This window comes from Psammomys obesus, unplaced genomic scaffold (genome assembly GCF_907164565.1).
Source record: "Psammomys obesus unplaced genomic scaffold, mPsaObe1.curated_primary_1811, whole genome shotgun sequence".
Taxonomy (NCBI): Eukaryota; Metazoa; Chordata; class Mammalia; order Rodentia; family Muridae; genus Psammomys; species Psammomys obesus.
Window position 1 is genome coordinate 644,345 of NW_026585690.1, and position 21,383 is coordinate 665,727.

General features: G+C 42.3%; 1 protein-coding gene across 1 annotated transcript in view; it reads left to right on the top strand.

Moving 5' to 3' along the window:
- Ccdc158 (coiled-coil domain containing 158) overlaps positions 1 to 21,383 on the top strand; it is a 54,504-nt gene that overhangs the window by 29,185 nt on the left and 3,936 nt on the right. Inside the window, exons 14-24 of the mRNA XM_055595911.1 lie at positions 1,007 to 1,159; positions 3,592 to 3,704; positions 5,767 to 5,925; positions 7,450 to 7,542; positions 8,383 to 8,508; positions 9,510 to 9,658; positions 11,389 to 11,448; positions 13,545 to 13,604; positions 15,208 to 15,275; positions 19,437 to 19,595; positions 21,221 to 21,328. Of these exons, the coding sequence (XP_055451886.1) occupies positions 1,007 to 1,159; positions 3,592 to 3,704; positions 5,767 to 5,925; positions 7,450 to 7,542; positions 8,383 to 8,508; positions 9,510 to 9,658; positions 11,389 to 11,448; positions 13,545 to 13,604; positions 15,208 to 15,275; positions 19,437 to 19,595; positions 21,221 to 21,328 (1,248 nt within the window). The remainder of the gene's footprint in view (positions 1 to 1,006; positions 1,160 to 3,591; positions 3,705 to 5,766; positions 5,926 to 7,449; positions 7,543 to 8,382; positions 8,509 to 9,509; positions 9,659 to 11,388; positions 11,449 to 13,544; positions 13,605 to 15,207; positions 15,276 to 19,436; positions 19,596 to 21,220; positions 21,329 to 21,383) is intronic.

A 21,383-nucleotide genomic window follows, 5' to 3' on the forward strand; every position in this document is an offset into this window, starting at 1 on the left:
GAGAGCAGCCTGACTTCTTGAGACCTTGTCTTAACCCTCAAAACCTGTATCATATACGCATAGGTATCATATATACATAGGTAGATAGACTGTATGGTGGATGAGTTTATGCCAAGTATTTTTAGAACATTTTTATTCTCTGAAGCTTTCAGACATGTATGCAGTGTACTTTAGCTACACCCACACCTCACTCTCCTTCTTTTGCTCCTCCTGGAACCCTCTTCCATCTACCCTCCCAACTTCATGTCCTCTTATTAGTAGCTTTACAGCCCACTAATTCCAATTAGCGGTGCTTAAGTGTGCATGGGCTTAGGATCATCCACCGAAGCACGGGCAACCTACTAACACAACACCCCACAAAACCAGAGTTTTCCCCAGCAGCCATCACCTACCAGTCATTCCTCAGCTAGGAGTGGGGTCTTGTGAGCCTCTTTCTTCATTAATGCTGGAATATTACTGTGTGCCAGGTATTTTGATAGTTACTGGAGATAAACAAGCAAATAAATAAATAAATGGTATAACTTTGTGAGTAAAGTACTTGCTTCTACAGGCAAGGCCTTGGGTTCAGTATGTAGCACATTAGGATGGGAGGAAGGCAGGACACTTCGAAGTCAATTAAAACAAATAGATTTTAAAAAGACCTATGGGAGCCTTAGGTCATGGTGTCCTGAAGACTGGGGCATCCCAGAAAAAGGTTTAAGATAAAAAAGACAGAAGGCTTGCCATGGTGGCACATGACCTTAATCCCAGCACATGGGAGGCAGGGGCATGTGGATCTCTGTGAGTTCCAGGCTAGCCAGGGCTACATCATTAGTGAGACCCTGTCTCAAAATCAGCCAATCAAAGACTGACAACAAACAAACAAACAAACAAATAAAAACAAGAAGATGGGACAGTTGTGAGCTAATTACAAAAACAAAATGAGGACTGATGACATGAGGTTTTTTTTACAGCCTCTAAGATGCTGTGATCAATAAATACAAATACTGCTTATTATGTTATGTAGAGGACTATGAAGTCTTAAAGAGGAATTTTCGAAACAAAAGTGAAGAAATGGAAAGCACTACAAACAAACTAAAGATGCAATTAAAATCTGCGCAGACTGAACTGGAGCAAACAAGGAACACACTGAAGACCATGGAAGGATCCGACGGGCACGGTATGCTCTGCTTCCCTGCCCTCTGTCAATTCCATTGCCCAAGTTTATTAAGCCACGAGCCTAGATATACTGCCAAGCACGGTGGAATTAAGTTCTTCACGGTGCCCAGTAATGTGAGAAGTACACAGCATGGGTATTGTGCTGGGCTCTATGAAGCAGTGCTTCTGCTGTTTTAAGGAGAATTGACCCATCTTTCAGCCAGATGTGGTGCCTCACACCTTTAGTCTCAGCGCTCGGGAGGCAGAGACAGGAGGATCTCTGTGGATTCGAGGCCAGCCTGGTCTACAAAGAAAGTTCCAGGACAGCCAGGGCTACACAGAGGAAACCCTTTCTCAAAACAAAACAACAAAAACAAAATCCCCAAAACATATATAAAAGCATATCACTATTTTAGTAATTTCTAACAAATCTCATTGTTTCTCCTTATTTTTAAGGGTAGAAATGCAAGTATGTTGTCTAAGTAAACTGTAGATCAATGGCTAATTGGCAGCTCTTGATTTCTTCTCTGTGGTAAAAATGAAATGGGATTTGGTAATATAACTACCAGATGAGGGGGTCTTTGTCCCACAAAGCGCTTGACACCTTTCTGCGTGAGCCGTTACTGACCCATGCATGTACCGTCTGAGTGATAGTGAGGACTGTCAGCATGAGAGAAGCTGGTCCTCGTGTGCGGCCATTCTGGCTATAGCTAGATTAGCTGACTGTAAGAATTAGTATTTATCAAGCTTAACTATATTCTTTCTAGTAATGGGTTTTTAAATATGCATTTGCATGTGTGCACGTGTGTAGAGGTCAGAATTGACATCATGTGTCTTCTTCCATTATTCTCCACTTTCTCTTTTGAGACAGGGTCTTTCTCAGGGTCTTTCTTGATTGTGTAGATTGCCTAGCCAGCGAGTACAGGGTTACATGTGGGTCCTCCGGGCCAAGCTTTGTTACAGAGGTCAAAACTAGGTCATGCTTCCACAGCAAGCACCGGGCCAGCTAAGCCATCTCCTAGCCCGTTTCATTTTGTTATTTATATTCAAAATATTATTTAATTAGCGTGAGTGTGTGTGTGTGTGTGTGTGTGTGCTTGCACACGTGGAGGTCAGAGGACAACTTTCTGGAGTGGACTCTCTCCTTCTACCATGTGGCTTCATGGGTGAAGCTCAGGTTGTCAGGCTTAGCAATGCCTTCACTGAGCCATCTTGTTGGTCCCTGAGGATTATGAGGGTTTGCTTTTTGTTGTTGCTTTTTAATTAGTTAGAAGATTCATTTGTGCTTGGGCAACAACAAAGATTTTTTTTTTTTCTCAGATTGGCCTCAAACTACCTGAGATGACTTTAAACCCCTGCTCTTCCTGTCTTTATTTCCAAAAACTAGGATTAAAGGAATGCCCAACCACATATGTCAAGAACCATATGTTGTTAATGAACTATTCTTCTGATGGTTTATTTTCAACAAATAGTATAGTTTTCTTTTCCTTTTTAATTTCTAATTTATAGGCCTGACTCAAAGCAATATTAGTTTCAAATGTATTTCCTCAACTGACTTGTGAATAAAAGATAGGGTCTTCTAACTTTAAACTTCTATATTAAGACAGGCTTCCCATATCGTTTCAATAGCTTATCGTGTCCTAAGGATTCTGTGGATTGTGTCCCACTAAAACATTCTCATGGGGGCTGGAGAGATGTATCAGTGTGTTAGAGCACCACTGTTCTTGCAGAGGACCAGGGTTAGATCCCAGCACACACACACAGGCTCACAACCATCTATAACTCCTGTTCCAGGGGCTCTGACTCCTTCTGGCCCTCAAAGGCACCAGGCACACATGTGATACACAGACATAAATGCAGGAAAAAAGCTCATATGTATAAATAAAAGAAATAAGTCTTTAAAAAGAAAATAAAAGTCTCATCTTTTTCTGAAAACAACCATTTTTATGCTTCTGTGGAATTTTTACTGTTGAGACTGTAGTGAGTTCTATCATATGTCAATATCTCCAAGAATGGAATGGAATGGTTTATGACAACCCCGGTGTCTTTTAAAAGTTTGCTAATAGCAGATGTCTTAAATGATATTTTAAACATGGGCTTCTGAAAAAATTATCTTGGTTAAACATATGTGATTGTATTTATATGTATGTTTCCTATATGTGTATAAATTTGTTCAGTGTTGTTTTTACCAATGAAAACATGAAACTAATAGTAGTCAGTAAAATTAATTCCAGTAGCAAAGAAACCACAAAACATCACCATGAATATTTTGGTTAGTTCAGAATCTCTGGGTATTTGCTTCAATTATTATATAATGCAATATTATGAACCCTAAAGATTTTGCCTCAGGATATTTTAATTGACACTTCCTGGGGACCTTAGTGAATCTCACTTGTCATCTTGTCATAAATTCCAGTATCCTCTCAAAATGTGCAGCTTGCATCTTTCCCACAGCTATGAAGGTGGCCATGGGCATGCAGAAGCAAATCACAGCCAAGAGAGGTCAAATAGACGCCCTGCAGAGCAAGGTGCAGTTTTTGGAAGAGGCTGTGACAAGCGCCAACAAGGTGAGCCTCTGTCCTGAGAAACCAGCATGGTCATTCACGAACACACACTATGAGGCAGAAGAGGGCAGAGCACAGGGAGTACAGCTGGGGAAAGGCTTCTGACAGAGAGAATGAGGGCAATTTTCCAAAGGAATACTGAAGGAGTAGTTTTTTTAGTTTAATTTAGTTTTTAGATTAAAAAAATTATTTATATGACTGCCTTGCCTGCATATATGTATGTGTGCATGTGTGTACAGAGTCAGAAGACGTGTTAGATGCCCTGGAAGTGGCGTTATGCATGGTTGTGAGCCTCCGTGTGGCTGCTGGGAATCGAACCTGGGTCCTCTGTAAGAGCAACAAGTGCTCTAAACTGCTGAGTCACCTCCAGGATCTTAAGGAACAAATGGCTAGTGTCGAGTGCAGGGACAGTCAGAAACAGTTATAAATATATTTACATACATATATGAAATCAGCACTGTGCTACTGTCTTCCTAAAAACCATGTTGTAAAGAACTCTGTTATGAAGAGTGCTCAGAGCAGTGAGATCTGGAGGACTTACACAGGGAAGCAGGAGCCTAAGAACAGTAATCCAGATTTCCAGGTATGAAGTTGCTCAGCTGGGATTTAGCTCAGTGATAGAACACTCACCTGCTTGCCTTGGTTTGCTACTCAGGTAAGAAAATGACAAAATTTATGTGTGTATATGTATATATAACGGTACATGTGGTCTTGTATCTTGAAAAGAAAACTGGAATCTGCTCATGAAACTGTCTGTTACTGCGAAGAGGCGGGAGACCTAACGTGGCTCCCACGTGGCTCCTAATCCAGGGTAAAGCGAGGCAGCTGACACATGTGTTTGAAGAAAGCGTGTGTAGGCTCTTTGTGTCTTCCTACATAGCTCTGGCTAGTCAGATGGAGTTTTCACAATTATTGAGTGGAAAATGTTCATAAGCAAACATGAAATTTGTACTATGTTCAAATGCTGTGATTCAGTTTGAAGCAAATTTACATTTTCATATTTATAACAGAACTGATTGTAATGAATGTCAAAGAAATGGCATAAGTAAAAATAATCAATGTAAGTAAATTAATTACGAGGTTATCACCCACAATGAGCCCCAGGGTAATTTAGAATGTATATACATTTGTATACCCTTTAATTTATCATATGTACCTACTTGTTTTCCTTTTCTCTGTTTTTTTTTCCCCCATTTTTCTCTTTTCCTGAACAAATTCTTTTCTCTTTCTGCTTATTATTCCCCTCTTGGAGTCTAAAACATTTCCCAGTTGACGGTAATTCGGGCTCTCTGAAGTTACTGTCTGCCTCCATGTGGAACAAGTGTCCTAGCTCAGGCACAGTCTCAGAACAAGAGGAAACTTGTAAAGCAAACCCATCTTCCACTCTACAGATGTCCCTGCCCAACCCAATCAGAAAAAGAAAAAAATGCAATGCAAAATATGTGTTGTCATGACATTTTCTGATTATTTGTAGCAAACATATTCATTATGAAAAAATATATGCAAAGAAACAGACTTGATAACACGATGCCGGGGTTTCTTCTTGACAACTAGCCTCTCCTTGTGTTTGTTCTACAGTTCTTCTCTAAAGGAGAAAAGCAATCTGAATAACTGTTTTGCTTAATACCAAACACATTATATCAGCAAGTTCATTTCCACCACTACACTGGCAGGTGACTTGAGGGGTAGAGCTGTCCATCTCATTTGTTTCTATGTCATACAATCTACCGTACACGTATTTGAAAGAAATGTTCTACCATGAAGCAAAATTGAGATTTTTCAAATAAATGTATCTTCTTTAAATATCTTGGTATTTAAAGTAGATGTCAGTAAAATTTAGTATGCCATCATTTAATCCTTTTGCACCAAAATGCTATTTTTGAATGATGCATGGCTGCTTCATTCTTTGTAGATGTCAGCAAAGATCCAAGGAACCTAAAAAGTGATGCTAGGAGAGATGAAAATGTACCTAACTCATGAGTCCTTTGATGGAATTTTTAGGCGTCAACATTAAAGATTTTTATTTTTATTTTTATTCCTGATTATTTTTCTTCCATAATTATAGGAGAGACATTTTTTGAAAGAAGAGAAGAGTAAGCTCAGCCAGGAGCTGAGTTCTGTAGCAACAGAGAAAAACAAGATGGCTGGTGAGCTAGAAGTGCTGCGGTCTCAGGAACGCCGCTTGAAGGAGAAGGTCGCTAACATGGAAGCCGCCCTTGACAAGGTAGTTATTAACTGACTGGATGAGGGAATTAGCACCCAGAGAGCAGCAGGACTGGACTCTTCGCACCGTCCTGCATCACATCCCAATCTTAGAGCACAGAGGCCGGCTGTCACTCACAGAGGAAACTGCTGACTTCACAATCCCAGCCATCACGTAGCTGTCAGTCCCTCTATGTGCCTGGCACCAAGCTGCCTGGCAGAAGCAGGAGAGCTTTATTTTTCAGTCATGATTTCATGTTTCGTTCAGTCCCTCATGGTGGGGAAGGTTGCTGTGATACTCATGGTAGTGAGAAGTATGCAGCCACACCTTGTATCATAACAGACCTAGTGTGAAGCCAGAATCAAGAAAACTCTGTCTCTAGGTCCGTGGTTCTCAACCTTCCTAATGCTGCGACCCTTTTGTACATTTCTTTATATTGTGGTGACCCAGCCATAAAATTATTTTTGTTGCTACTTCCTAATTGTAATGTTGCCGCTACTATGAATTGTAATGTAAATACCTGATATTTCTGAAGGTCTTATGTGACCCCTGTGAAAGGGCCATTCAAGCCAAAGGTGATGCAACCCACAGGTTGAGAGCCACTGCTCTAGGTTTTGGTTTGGTTGGTGGTTGTTTTTTGCTTTTGTTTTTGTTTGTTTGTTTGTCTGCTGGGCCCTGCTTCCTAAAGCTTCCTAAAGCTTCCACCGCCTGTGGGAAACATTTTAGACTCAAGTCCTGATAGTATACTTCCCCCATGCCCACCCCCAAAATAAACCATTTTCAAGCCAACACAGAAGAGCAGATAGCCTATGCCCTTGGCGTCCTTAGTAACTTGAGTAGACATGATTGCATGAGCCTCTAAGCTACCGGCACAAATGATCTAGATTTCAGTACGGGCACTCAAATGTGAAGACGGTGACGGCACCAACATCTGACCTGCTGGGTTTGGAAAGAGTGGGTAGAAAAGAGCCAGAAGGAGAGGGGCCTGACACTGTGTTTATCATTTGTTACAGGGATAAAACTGTCTTCCTGTTTGAAATGTTGAATCTAAAATTATATCGAAACCAACCATTAGTTCCTGAGAAGTCAGCCCTTCGTGGTTAGATGAAATAATCTGTGATCTTACTATGCCAGCTGTGTTTCCTAAAACACGCTATTCTCAATTCAGTGGTAGTTTTGGATTTTTGAATGTGGCTATATAGCCCAGGGTGACACTGAACTACTGATCTTCCTGCCTTCGCCTCCTACGTCCTAGAATTATGGGCCTGAACCTCTGAGCCCAGATAGAAATTGTATGCTTTGAGAAAGCTTTTTGCTCATTCCATTCTTAGTTCACTCATCAATACTAATTACTGTGTGAATGCTGAGGGTGCACTGGCTAAGACAGGCCACATGGCTGAATGCAATGGGCCGTTGGAATGCAGTGGACAGTGTGCCAGGGCTAGATGGTTTTCCTTGAAGAGCTAGAAACTCTACATTACAGGTTAATGAAATAAAAGTGCAGAAGGAATGGAGGATAAACCACTTATGGTTGCTTGATTGTAGGCATCTTTGCAGTTTGCAGAATGTCAAGATATAATACAGCGACAGGAACAAGAGTCAGTGCGCCTAAAACTTCAGCACACTTTGGATGTGAAAGTAAGGATGTTTTCCATCACACATAGTTTAACAGAAACAATGTCTATGCTTGAGATGCTCTGATATACATTTCTCTGTTGTGTGTGGGAGAGAGAAGGTGAGTTTATATTTGTGTATTGCTTTTTAGATACTCATGTGTTTTCAACTGAGCACTGGAGAGGCCAGAGGTCAGTGTTAGGTTTTTTCGTCAGTCAGTCTGCACAGGATCTCTCACTGAACCTGGGACACACTGACTGGGTTTGGCTGGTGCATCAGCGAGGCCCCAGGATCCATCTCTTCCCACCTCCCCGCACAGGGACTGCAGGCTGCGGCCACTGCGCTTGGCTGCTTACCTGAGGACTGGGGTCAAAGTCCTTCCACTGGGCTGGCGCAACCAGTTCTCTCCTCTGAGCCAGGTCTCAGGAGCCTACCTAGTACCTTACCTTGTCTCCACATCTTCTACTGTTCCCACATAAGAGTCTGTAGAGGTTGCTACTCGTGGCAGCTACACTTTCATGTCAGGCAACAGTGAAACAGCTCATAGAAGTGAGTGGAACCATGTCCACCAGGGCCTGCCTTGAATGCCTAAGGAAGAGCTTTCCACACGCAGATGACAAGTGAATACAAAGACCCAAAGGATCAATGTTTGGCTTGTCTATAGAGCAATCCACACGACAAAACATGTTTTCTTAGAAACAGTGCTTCTCTACCAAAATGTATATGCTTTTAGAAGCACAGTTTAAAATTGCTCGGTATTTTAAAGTTTTAATAATAGGTTTTGCCTGTGAAGTTAAATTTTGACTTCACGGTTCTCTGTAGTGGTAGGTGGCATTGCTCATCTCACATCTGCATTGTTTGTAGGAACTTCAGGGCCCCGGGTACACCTCCAGTCCTTCAATGAAGCCTCGCCTGCTCCAGCCAGCGACTGTAGCTCGTTCTCACTCCAACGTGCCTTCCTCCCAGTCTACGGCCAGCTTCCTGTCTCATGTCAGTAACTAATCATGCACCCTATAAACTGAATGACATTTTACATGACTAGATGTTAGATTTATACAGTTTCCTTGGAATCCAGTAGAATTCAGACTGAAAAAAAATATTTTCTTCATTGATATTTTGTTGGAAAAGACAAAATGAAATAGTCATTGATATTAATGATAACAAAAACATTAAGATAAATTATTTCATTGCATTACACTCAGTTCTTCCATTCACTCTAGCACAAACATGTTTCGGATTACAAAGCAATACATGTGGTGAAATAAATAGCATACCAAGTGCTAAGGGCCACACAGCATATTTAATACTTCACTAAGACAAAAGTCTGTTGACTCTATGTCATTTCCTAGTAAACTTATGTTGTTATAATTTTTAAAATTTTTATGTACATTGGTTTTTTGCCTACATATGTGAGGGAGTCAGAGCCCCTGGAACAGGAGTTATAGACAGCCTTGAGCTGCCACGTGGGTGCTGGGAATTGAACCTGGATCCTCCGGAAGAGCAGCCAGTGCTCTTAACCACTGAGCCTCGCCCCATCCCCATAAACTTATTTTTAACATTTTATTATTTCTAAAACTCTTTTAGTTCCTCTAGTTTAAAACGTTAGTAAGTTGGAAAATTTTTTAGTTTAACTTTTTATACTTTCAAAAGACAAGAAAAAACATGAATAATATAAATTCAGGCCTTCTCTGAAGATGCACAAGCTTCTTGTAATCAGTAGCCAGCTCTAACACTTAAGAAAGCAAGACTTCTTCCAATCGTCAGTTACAATAATCACATTTTTACATTTAAAATCAGAAGGATTGTACTATTTAGATAAAAGTTAGGGGCTATCCAAATGGCTAGAAGTTGAAATGGACCTGTGCACTGCAAAACAAACCACCATCCGCTCCGCCTTCTCGTGATTTCTGTTTAGCAGCTAAATTCATTTGATGAGAGAATGTAATGCACAGCTCTAAAAAGCTGAGTCTGTGCTTGTGTGTTATTTTCAGCACTCTGTGAAGACCAACACACTGAAGGACGACCCCACGCGGGACCTGAAGCAGCTTCTGCAGGAGCTGAGAAGTGTGATCAACGAGGAGCCGGCCATGCCCCTGAGCAAGGCGGAGGAGGATGCCAGGATGCCATCTCTTGGAGCACTGTAGGTGGCCGTGTAAGGCTGCACACTCACAGAGGCAGCGCTCCCCTCAGGAGCGTGTCACCATTATGTTGTCACATGTTCCTGTTGAAAGGTCAAGGATCAGACAGCGTTGAAAGACTGTGACGTTACCGGGAAAGGCAGTGTGAAGGTGGAGGGGTTAAGCAAAAAGGCCTGCCCCAAGAGTAACAGGAGGTTCGCTCAGTCCAGGAAGTGAGCAGTACACCGTGGTAGTTGATGTTAATTTGTATTGATTCATGATTCCCGAGAGATTTCATATCCATAATCTTACTTGAGTGCCACCACCAGTCGTGACAACCAAAGGGCTGACGTGTGTGGGACACACAGTCCATTGTGAAGCTAAAGCAGTACCACACTGCAAACTACGAGCCCTCAGGGAGTAGGCTAAGGAAAGCCTAGGTCCCGGCCTTTCCTGACGATGGCTTACAGCAAATTAATAAGAAGTCCCATCCAAAACAGAGTCAGTCAGCTCACCAGCCTCTGTGATCTGCAGAGATCAGTGAGACTCCTGTGTGCTTTCCAGATGCTCTTATATTATCATTTACATTAACTTATAGTAATTTAACATGGTAGCCATGTTAGTGCTAATTTTGGTAATAATGTGTTTATATGACAGATACATGAAAGTAAAATTTTCTGAAGTAATATCTCTGTACAACTCACCAACAGTGCCTTAAGATGTTCTGTGAATGCATATTTAGCTGACATTAGCTGGAACTGTCTAATTGTTAACAATGAGAGTAAAACATCAGTACTATATCGGCTACCTATCCTGACACCGAATTACCTCCGTGACACAATGTCAGAAATGTTCTGTTGGCTGTTCCAGCAAAGAATCCTTTGACTTGCAGAACACTTTGTTTTCTGTGTATGTGGGAGTGAGACGGGGGGTGTCGCTGTGTAGCCCTAGCTGTTCTGGGACTGTGTAAACCTGGCTACCCTCATTGCTTGCCTGCCTCTGCCTCCTGAGTGCTGGGTGTAAAGGGCCCGCTACCACACACAGCTTCCTGCCTCAACATCCAGAGTGTTGAGATTGCAGGCATGCAGGTGCTACCATGCCAGACTGAGCGCTTCCATGTTTCCTGTAACTTTAAGAGGCCTTCTATGCCAGGACAGTATCATTAGGTCGACAGGTGAATACATTCCATCATAGACTGACCTGCCTCTTCTGAAACTAAGAGACCACCGGAAGTCAGCAGGCGCTGTGGTCCTGAGCACTAACGACTCTGCGGGGTTACCATGGCTTTCCCAGTCAGTTCCCATCACTGCCATCCCCAGTGGCATTGAACTGTATCAGGACTGTATCAAATAAATGTATTTGGTGAGGTTCAGGCTAATTTTCTGTAATCCTACAAATGGCCTCGTCACTAAAGTCTAAATTCTGCATAAGCTGAAGAATGTATGGAAGGAAGCCCTTAGCGTGGTGCCTGCCTGGAATCCTGGCACCCATGAAGTAGACAGGAGGGTTGCTGCAAGGAGGCCGGCCCAGTTTACACGATGAGCTCCAGGCCATCCAGGGCTACACAGCTCCAACCTTTTTAAACAACAACAAACAACCAAAAACAAACTTGTGGAAGAAAGCATTGTCTGCGCTGAAGTCCAGAACTAGCTGGCTTTTGGTAGATTTGCTTAGCTGCCTCAAATACAACTGTAGCTTCCAGCTGGCGCACAGATGCATGTGTGTGGTTGACTGTGTCTGTCTGTCTCCACAGAGAAGATAGAGTAAGAGACTGCATCAGGGAATCGAGCCTGAGATCTGAGCTCTGCCACAGGTAAGAGTACCAGACTCTTAGTGTGATCTGTGTTGCAGGCCTGGCAGTTTGGGAGGTGGATTTGAACAGTTTCCATGGAACTTCATGTGCATGTTGGCTTCTGAGAAGGAAAGCTGTTACATTGCTTAACTCTAAAAAATGACTTCAAAGTTCTAGAAATCAACAGTGTTTTCTTTTCCTTTTTGCTTATTTTAAATCTTGCTGATTGTGATTCTCAGCTTCTGTCAATATAGCAAAGTGCCTGAGGTAACTTACCAGAACAAAAGTTGTTGTCCCCCACATCCCAGAGGTTCTAGCCCACAGTCAGGCTCTCACCCATCATTGCTCTGTTTAGGGTATCAGATGGTATAGTAGAGAGAAAGGGCAAGGAACCCCAGTTCCCTCTCACGTGACCTAAGTACTGCCCACAAGGCCCCACTCCTGAAAGCTCCTCCGCCTGCCTTCCAGTAGTTCTGTGCTGGGGACCAAGCCACTGTTTAAGTCATCACACTTAGGAGGCGGTCAGCACCCAGACGAAAGCACTGAGGTTAGCCATGTGACCTGTTTGTTTGGTATGCCACACCAAAAAAAAATTGCCCTACATTTACATGCATTTACAGTGGCTTTTGTAACTTGGAAAGACGGTCCAGAAGGAATTTACAGGAGCACCAATGACACAGAACTCATTGCTTTAAAAACCTCGTCTCACCACTGCCTGCTCCAGTAAACTCTGGCCTCTCAGCTGGCACTGAAAACTCTCTTGACTTCTAGCAGCTAACCTGCACTGGCTAGTTGGCTAGTTTTAAGTCAACCTAGTACAAGCTAGAGTTGAGAAGAGGAAACTCCAGTTGAGAGAATGCTTCCATAAAACTGGTCAGTAGGCACACCTGTGGGGTATTATCTTGATGAGTGATTGAGGTGGGAGGCATAGCCCACAGGGAGTGGCATCATGCTTGGGCAGGTGCTCCTGGGTTGTTTAAGAAAGCAGGCTGAGCAAGCCACGAGGAGCAAGCCATAGGGCAAGATTTCTCTGTGGCCTCTGCTTCAGGACCTGCCTCTAGGTTTCTACCTTGAGTTTCTGCCCTGACTTTCTTCAATGATGAACTGTGACATGGAAGTATCAGCAAAAGAAACCCTTTCCTTCACGTTGCTTTTGATCATGGTGTTTCATTACAGCAAAGCTAACCCTCAGACACACCCTGTACTGCTGTACTGTGCTCTCTCTGATCGAAGCAGACTGTCTTCGATCCCCCCTTCTTTTAAGGCAGGATTTCATGTATAGCCAGGAATGGGTGCTCTTGAATGGACTGCAGATGCTTCTGCCTCCAGTGCTAGGATTACAGGCCCCGGCCATGCCCCCAGCTTATGTGGTGATGGGATCAAACCCAGAGCTTTGTATGTAACAGGCAAGCACTGTACTAAGCTGTATGTCGTCCCCAACTGATTACTCTGGTTCCCAGGGGTTCACTTTTCCTTTTAAGGTATTTGTTCTTGTATATATTATTTATGGTGTGTGTGCACGCTCTCTCTCCTGTGTGCGCGCGCACTGCAGGACAATTTGCAGCATCTGTCCTCTCCATGTGGGCTCCAGGGACCAAATTCAGGTTGTCAGGGTTGGCAGCAGCGCCTTTTCTTGATGAGCTTCTCACAGCTGTCTTCCTTTTGACTTCATATTTTCTCCCAGAAGAGGAAGAGCTTCAGCTTCCCGCTTTTGAGTCTGTATCTCCCTAAAATTAGTGCTCACATGAAAACGTGTTTTATCATAAAGCTAACATTTGGTGATCGTTCTATCAGTATAAAAATAAACTGACCTTAGGTGGTAGCTTGTTCTGGCACACAGCCCTGGGTTCAATTCCCGGCACCCTCCTCCTCTAAACTATTTCCCTCATAGATTTTTATTATATTAATAAGAAAATAACTATCTTTTTTATGTTGTTTGGTTTTTGTTTTTCAAGACAGGACCTCACTATGTAACCTGGAACTCACTATGTAGGCCGAGCTGGCCTGAACACATAGAGGTCTGCTTGCCTCTGCCTTCTAAAGGATTAAAGGCTTGGGCCACTGTGCCCAGCTTTATAACACATCTCTTTAATTTCTCCTGTCCTTCCTACCAACAGAAGCTCCAACTCCTTAAGGGATTCCACTGAAGGCAGCAAATCCAGTGAGACTCTTAGCAGGTGAGAAATGATTTCACTGTCCCTAAGTTATAAAATAGCCCTTTGGTTCTGTTTGCTGATTTAAAAGACTATGAACTCTATAATGTACAATCTGCTTTCCTAGATCTTGGAATATATAACACTGAGCAGACAGATTTCAGTCCTGACCCTCCAGTTATATAAAGTTATAATAATGTATGTTTATAGAATACTTAATCCTTTAATATTTTTGTTTTCGTGACCCATAAAAATATAAACCACCTCTAAATCTTTCTTAAGAGTACGAAAACATTTTTGTGAGACTCCTGACAGTGGGAGTGGGGGAGTGTCTCTGACTCTTTCACCTGCTCTTGAGACCCTTTTTCTCCTACTGGGCTGCCTCCCCCAGTCCTGATACAAGGCTTTGTGTCTCGTCTTATTATAACTTGTTATGCCATGCTCAGTTGATATCCCTGGGAGACCTGCTCTTTTCTGAAAGGAAATGGAGGAGGAGTGTATCTAGGGGAGAGGGGAGGTGGAGACCGAGAGGAGTGGAAGAAGGGGAAACTGTGGTCAGGATGTATTGTATGAGAAGAATTTAAAAAATAATATGAAAATGATTATGTACTTGCAACTATTTGAGTTTTAGTTATCGTACTGGCTATTTTTATGTAACTTGACCCAAGCTAGAGTCATCAGAGAAGATGGAGCCTCAACTGAGAAAATGCCTCTACAATATCTTGCTGTAGGCAAGCCTGTGGGGCATTTCTTAATTAGCGATTATTGGAGGAGGGCCCAGCCCCTTGTGGGTGGTACCATCCCTGGACAGGTGGTCCTGGGTTCTAATGAGAAAGCAGGCTGAGCAAGCCATGAGAAGCAAGCCAGTAAGCAGAACCCCTCCATGGCCTCTGTATCAGCTCCTAATTCCAGGTCCCTGCCTTGTTTGAATTCCTGTCCTGACTTCCTTTGTTGATGAACTGTAATACAGAAGCATAAACTGAATAACTTTCCTCCCCAAGTTGATTTGGTCATAGCATTTTATCACAGCAATAGTACCCTAACTGAGACAGTTAAGAATGGGTTTATTTGCCAGGCACAGTGGCACATGCCTTTAATTCCAGCATGCAGGGAGGCAGAGGCAGGCAGATCTCTGTGAGTTTGAGGCCAGCCAGGTATACGTAGTAAGTCTAGGACAGCCAAAAATAGATAGATAGATAGATAGATAGATAGATAGATAGATAGATAGATAGATAGGTAAATAAATAAATAGGTAGATGGGTAGATAAATAAATAAGTCGGTAGATGGGTAGATGGATAAATAAATGAAAAGAATGGGCTTACTCATTGCTGTTTTCTCAGCACTTGTGCACAATGCCTACCAAGACACATTCAGTAAATACTTTTCAGTGAATGAATCAAGGCAGTATCATAAATACTTTCTGTCTCTGCTTCTTGATCACAATACAGTAAACTGAATCTTTCTGAATCTTTTAATCTAAACAGAAGTGATGTGTTGATTTTCACCTCTCTTGGCTATATAGCACTACACTGTACCTATGAATAATAATTGTATTATAATTCTCCCAGGTGTTTCCCAGTCCAGTCAGATAGTAAAGATTAACCTGCACCCTCCTTCCGTTCCCAGGGAGCCAGTCACACTGCACTCAGGAGACCTGGAAGATCCGTCTAGCTGCTTCACCTTCACATCTACAGGTGAGCTTTCAGGGCGGTCTGCAAAGGTGCCTCCCTTCCAGGAGGATAACGCCCCCTCACACCACAGCAGGGTGCAAGCCCCCACTAACTCTGCTTTCACATCCTACAACCCCTGTGCAGTCATTCCATTGTACCCACCTTGATCTGTTAGTGAACCTGCAAGGCTGTCACCCTTGTCGGGGCTTTGGTACCCACAGTGCCACCAACACTGCCACCTCTTTGCAGTTGTGCTCAAATGGCACTTTCCCAGCAACCCTTAATTCTCACCACTGATTAAGCAATCACAGCCTTCGCACATGCCCAGTCTCCATTACCTTTTCCACTTTATATTACCCTTATCCTCTAGCACATGTTAACTTGCTGATCCGCGTTGTTACTGTATGCCACAGACTGGGAAATAAAGCTCTGCAGTCTTTGGTTCCTGGTATACCCCGGGTATTTAGAGCCTTCCTGACACAAAGCAGGTGCTAAATGGATGCTTGTTGAGTGGAATAAAAAGGTAGAATTGTGGCCTTCTGTTTCATTTCTAGTGAATTACAAAGTGATTTCTAGTGAATTACAAAGTGATTTCCATAAAAACAGCCTCTGAAAGGAAGAGACAAATAGACTGAAAGCACAGACTGCATTTAAAAGTCACATAACTCAGACTCAGAATGGTAAAGAAAAATAAAATGTTACAGAGAATGACTTAAATTATAGTCAAAGAACAAATTACAGAAGGCAAATTTAACTAGGAAGAAAAATTATAGAGAGTATGTTAAATTTAGAAGCAAAGGGAAGACATAAGTTAACATACTTTAACTTACAGAAGAGAAAATAATTGGGAAAGAATAAAAGTAACAGTTATTCAATAAAAACATGGCCAGTACTAATGTAAATAGGGAAAATTAAAGTATAATGTAAGAAGAGCTTAATTTATAGAAGGGTTAATATCAAAACGGTATATGCTCTTATGTGTGTGAATGCAGGTGCATCTGTGTGTGAATGTGTATGGACCTGAGGTCAGCCTTGAGTATTTCCCAGTATGCCATCCATCTTGCTTTATGAGACAGAGCTTTTTACTGCCTGGAACTCACAACTCCCAGGCAGGCTAGCCAGGGATCCCTAGGCATCTCCTTTCTCTGTATCACCAGTGCTGAAATCTCAAGCATATGCTACCATTTTTTTATGGGTCCCAGCCATCAAACTCAGCTATTCTTCTTTGCATAACAAAGATTTTATCAACTGAGCTATTTTTCCAGCCTGTTGCCACTATTATATTCATGATTAGTCAGTACGTGAGAGTAATACTCTTGCTTTACTGAATTATTCTAAGTGAGAACATTTGCCTGTTCTCACATATTCTGAATGTCATAGAACACTTTAACCTCATTCAGTATTCTTCCAAGTTCATGCAATTGCTGTTATGCAGATTAATTATAAATATAAGCACAGTTGTTATGTCTTATTTAGCTTTCTATTTCTGTGATAAACTGTGGTTACTGACAGCAACTTGGAGAAGAAAGGATTTATTTGGCTCACAGTTCTGCAGTACAGTCCATCATCAAAGGAAGGGCAGAAACCTGAGGCAGGAACGTGGAGGCAGGAACTGCAGACCATGGAGGAGTACTGCTTACTGGCTTTATCCTCATGGCTTGCTCAGCATGCCTTCTTATATAACCCAGGACTACCTGCCCAAGGGTGACATCATCCACAGAGAGCTGGACTCTCCCACATCAATCATCAATCAGGAAAACATACCACAAGCTTGCCCACAGCTCAGTCTGATGACGGCATTTTCTCAACTGTGGCTTCTTCCTCTCAGATAAGTCCAGCTTGTGTCAGGCTCACAAAAACCAAACAAGATAGGGCTTTGTTCATTTCTTTATTTTTGTTTTTTGAGACAGGTATTCTCTATATAGCCCTGGCTGTCCAAGAGCTAACCATGTAGACCAGGCTGGCCTTGAACTCACAGAGATCCACTTGCTTCTGCCTCCCAAGTACTCAGATCAAAGGTATGCGCCACCATGCCTGGCTTAGGACAGTTTATTTGTATTTTTCTATTCAATTAATATCCACTTTGATATGCTGATGTCTTGGCACTTCAGTTTCTAACTAGTATAATTTTACTTAATGTTTTTAATATATGTTTGAGGATGATAAATTTTCTCAGTTTCTGAAATTGTATATTTTACTCTTATTTTGAGGGACTATTGAGTATAGAACTCTAGGTCAGAATTTTTTTCACCACACTTTTTTAAATTTATTTTATAATTTATTACAATTTATTCACTTTGCATCCCAGCTGTAGCCCCTCCCTTGTCTCCTCCCAAACCCATCCCCACTCCCTATTCTCCTCCCATTCCCCCCCAGTCCAGTGATAGGGGAAGTCCTCCCCTTCCCTCTGACCCTAGCCTATCAGGTCTCATCAGGACTGGCTGCATTGTCTTCTTTTATGGCCTGGTAAGGCTGCTTCTCCATCAGGGGGAGGTGATCAAGGAGCAGGCCAATCAGTTCATGTCAGAGACAGTCCCTGTTCCCATTCCTAGGGAACCCACTTGGACACGAGCTGCCATGGGCTACATCTGTGCAAGGGTTCTAGGTTATCTCCATGCATGGTCCTTGGTTGGAGTATCAGTCTCATAAAAGACCCCTGGGCCCAGATTTCTTTGTTCTATTGCTCTCCTTGTGGCACTCCTGTCCCCTCAAGGTCTTTCTATCTCCCCCTTCTTTCATTAGATTCCCTGCACTCTCTATTTAGTTCTGTGTCCCATTTTTTAACTGGATTACTTGATTTGTTACTGTTAACTTTTTGAGTTCATTATATATTCTGGATATTAGCCCTCTCTCAGATACAGGGTTGATGAAGATCCTTTCCCATTCTGTAGGCTGTCATGAGGTATCCGAGAAGCAGAAAGACACACATGGTATATACTCACTTATAAGTGAGTATTAGACACATAATATATGATAATCATACTAAAATCTGTGCACCTAAAGAAGCTAAGCAAGAAGGAGGTCCCTGGGTAAGATGCTCAATCCTTATTCAGATAGGCAAATGGGATAGACATAGGAAGAGGGAGAAAACAGGGAACAGGACAGGAGCCTATCACAGAGGGACTCTTGAAGATTTAACCCAGCAGGGTATTAAAGCAGATGCTGAGACTCATAGCCAAACTTTGGGCAGAGTTCAGGGAATTTTATGTCTTTCTCTGGGTAGAACATACCTGCTATTTGAAATCAAGGTGTTTGAATCTATGAAAGTATCTGCCTGACAGCTCAGTTGTCTGGTTTCCCTGTGTACCAATAATCTATTATTTAGACTTTTCTCTTGATTTTTTACCATGTCATCTTTTCTTCTTATATACCCAGTTGGTTTTTATTACATGACACCCCATGAGAAATTTCACAACTGAGTTGAGACTCAGATTGAGATTACCTTCTATACAAAATTTATTTTTTTGTTGTTTTTGATTTTGTAGACAGCTGAGGACATTGACGGTCCCAGATCAGTTTGATCAAATTACCAGTGGATCTGACTTGAAGCAAGACCTCTGGATTCTTATTTCTAAGCCAGGGTTCACCAGAAGAACAAAATCATATGATGTTTCTGTAACTATAGAATAACTTACATGGTCAGAGGCTGGGGGTCCAAGAAGGCCATCTGCAGCTAGTATTAGGGGAGAACAGTTGCTTAGCCTAAGAATCTTGAAGCTTCAGCAAGAGGGGCAACAAGTCTACCCAGTGGGAGGCGGAGGCCCAGGGACTGGCTGGAGTGTCACCTGTTGGGTTCACACTCAAGGGTGATGATGCTGGGCCCTCATGGTCCCAGCTGATGGCAGTACCAAGCCCATCCTGGAGACACGAAGCTAGCACCCATGGGCAAGCTTCTCTACCACTTTTTGTTTTAGGCTGGACTGAGCCCATAGACAGTGCTACCCACATATAAGGTGCGTCTTTCCGCCATCCAGGCAGACGTCTCTCCATCTAGTGAAGTTAACTAAGATTAAGTCATCACATAAGGTAGAATTCTTTTTAGGCCATAACTGTCCAAAGTTCTGCTTTCCTCCCATTTCTCTCATTGCTGGCATTTACCTGTGAGAGGTCTGACATATGTATATATGAGCAGTACATCGTTTTTAACTAATCTGCCTTTTTACGTTTGTCCTTAAACAACTTTAGCAAGTCCATCTGTGAAGATGTCAGCTTCTCGCTCGTTCAACTCTTCTCCTAAGAAGTCTCCAGCTCACTCCCTCCTGACTAGTTCTGCTGAGGAGTCAGTAGGCTCCACATCACAGTATCGGTCTACCAAAGCTCTTCATTCGACCGACCCTGCAAAAGGTAAGAGTGATCTGATATTGCTGCTGGGACTGATTGGTGTTTACACCCAGGGACTGCGGGATTCTGCACACTCCTCGTGGATGCAGCCTGCATTTGCTGCTATAAGTAATGTGCTGCTTAAATTACACACCCGTTGTGTACACACACTCATACCGTAGTATAATAAGAGCATAGATACTATATGTAAACTCATTTCTACTCATGTCTGGCGTGAACAGTGAGCCTTTCCTCTGTTTTGTTTTGCTTTTTTTTTTTTTTTAATACTTTGTGTCTAAGTGCTGAGACTTTCCACTCTTGCTTAGTTAAAACATGGCTTTCCTTCAGCTAACACATTTTAAAGTGTAGGTGTCTGTTATACAAGCTTATTAAAAATCTCATCAAAAATCTTAAGCTTAGTTTTTATTTTTTAAAAATAATTAAAAAACAATTTGATTTATAGCAAGTGCTTTAGAATATGTGTTACATATGTGTTGAATTTGGACTTGAAATGTTTTTCATTTTACACAGCAGTGACCAAAATCAGCCCAGCACTTTGTGGGGTCATCCCCATTGATAAGGCATAAGCCACACCAGGAATGGTGTCACTGTCAAAACATCTTAGTCTTTTGATATTCTATACCATATGTATTTCTAGATCCTAAAAAAGTACAAAAATCAGAACCTAGTCACATTTGAGTACATTTTATTGTTTACTGTTTTGTGCATTGTACCTTCTAGCTTTTGTGTCTAAGCTCTTTGTGACATCTGATCATTCAGGAAACATGGAAAGGATAGTGACAGCCTGTCCCTGGCTGCATAGTGATTCCATGTCCCTGGCTGCATAGTGATACCCATCTCAAAGAAAGCATGAAAACCATAGGCAAGTGTAAAGAATCAGCTAACGGACCTGTCAAGAGTGATGCTAGAGGAGGCAGTGCTGCAACCCAGTGATATGACACCGTGTTATATATTATATCTGTTCAGATATTCCGAAGATAGTGTCTCTCATCCTCTTGAATTGAAAACTTTCAGATAGTTTTAATACTATAATTACGACAAAAAGGGTATTTGGAGATAAAAAAAAATTATGTCAACAAAAGGGTTTTCAAAGTTATTTATCTAGTCGGGGGGGGGGGCTGAGATCAAAATCCAGCTCTTCCATTTGCTAACCAAGTATTTTCAGAAACTGGCAGAACTTAGTGCTCTCGTCCTGCTGGGTCCTGGTCAGGTCCTGCTGCCACATCGTAGGACCACTGTGCTGTGTCAACATCCACACAGCCCTTTCCCGCCATATAGACTGTCCATACCCAGGTGACGGTCCACTGAAAAGTGTGCAGGTGTCCGAGTTAGAGCCTGCTCGCCCAGCCCCCAGTGAGGAGCTGCTCGCTTGCTGTACAGCTGACCCACACAGTGTGTCACTGACTTCTCATGAGTCGGGGTTAATACTTTGCAGTTGAATAGTATTACGTCTTACTGACTTGAAACAAACCCAAAGAAGCTGGTGTTGCTGCATTTCAGTGGGAAGCTTTTTCATTTCAAAGGAGTTTTGAAGTTACTATAAGAAAAGCTTTCTAACGTGATTTGAAAAGTTATAAAAGAAATAGTGAATAGACTTTTAATATCACATCTAAGCAATTTTCTAATAGATTCACAGTCTCCGTCACTAGAAACAACAGGAAAAACATGCCGAAAACTGCAGAACAGACTGGAAAGTTTGCAAACCCTGGTAGAAGATTTGCAGCTGAAGAACCAAGGTACAGCACAGGGGTCGCCTCAGCAAGGGGTTCAGCTCAGTGGCAGGACACTTGC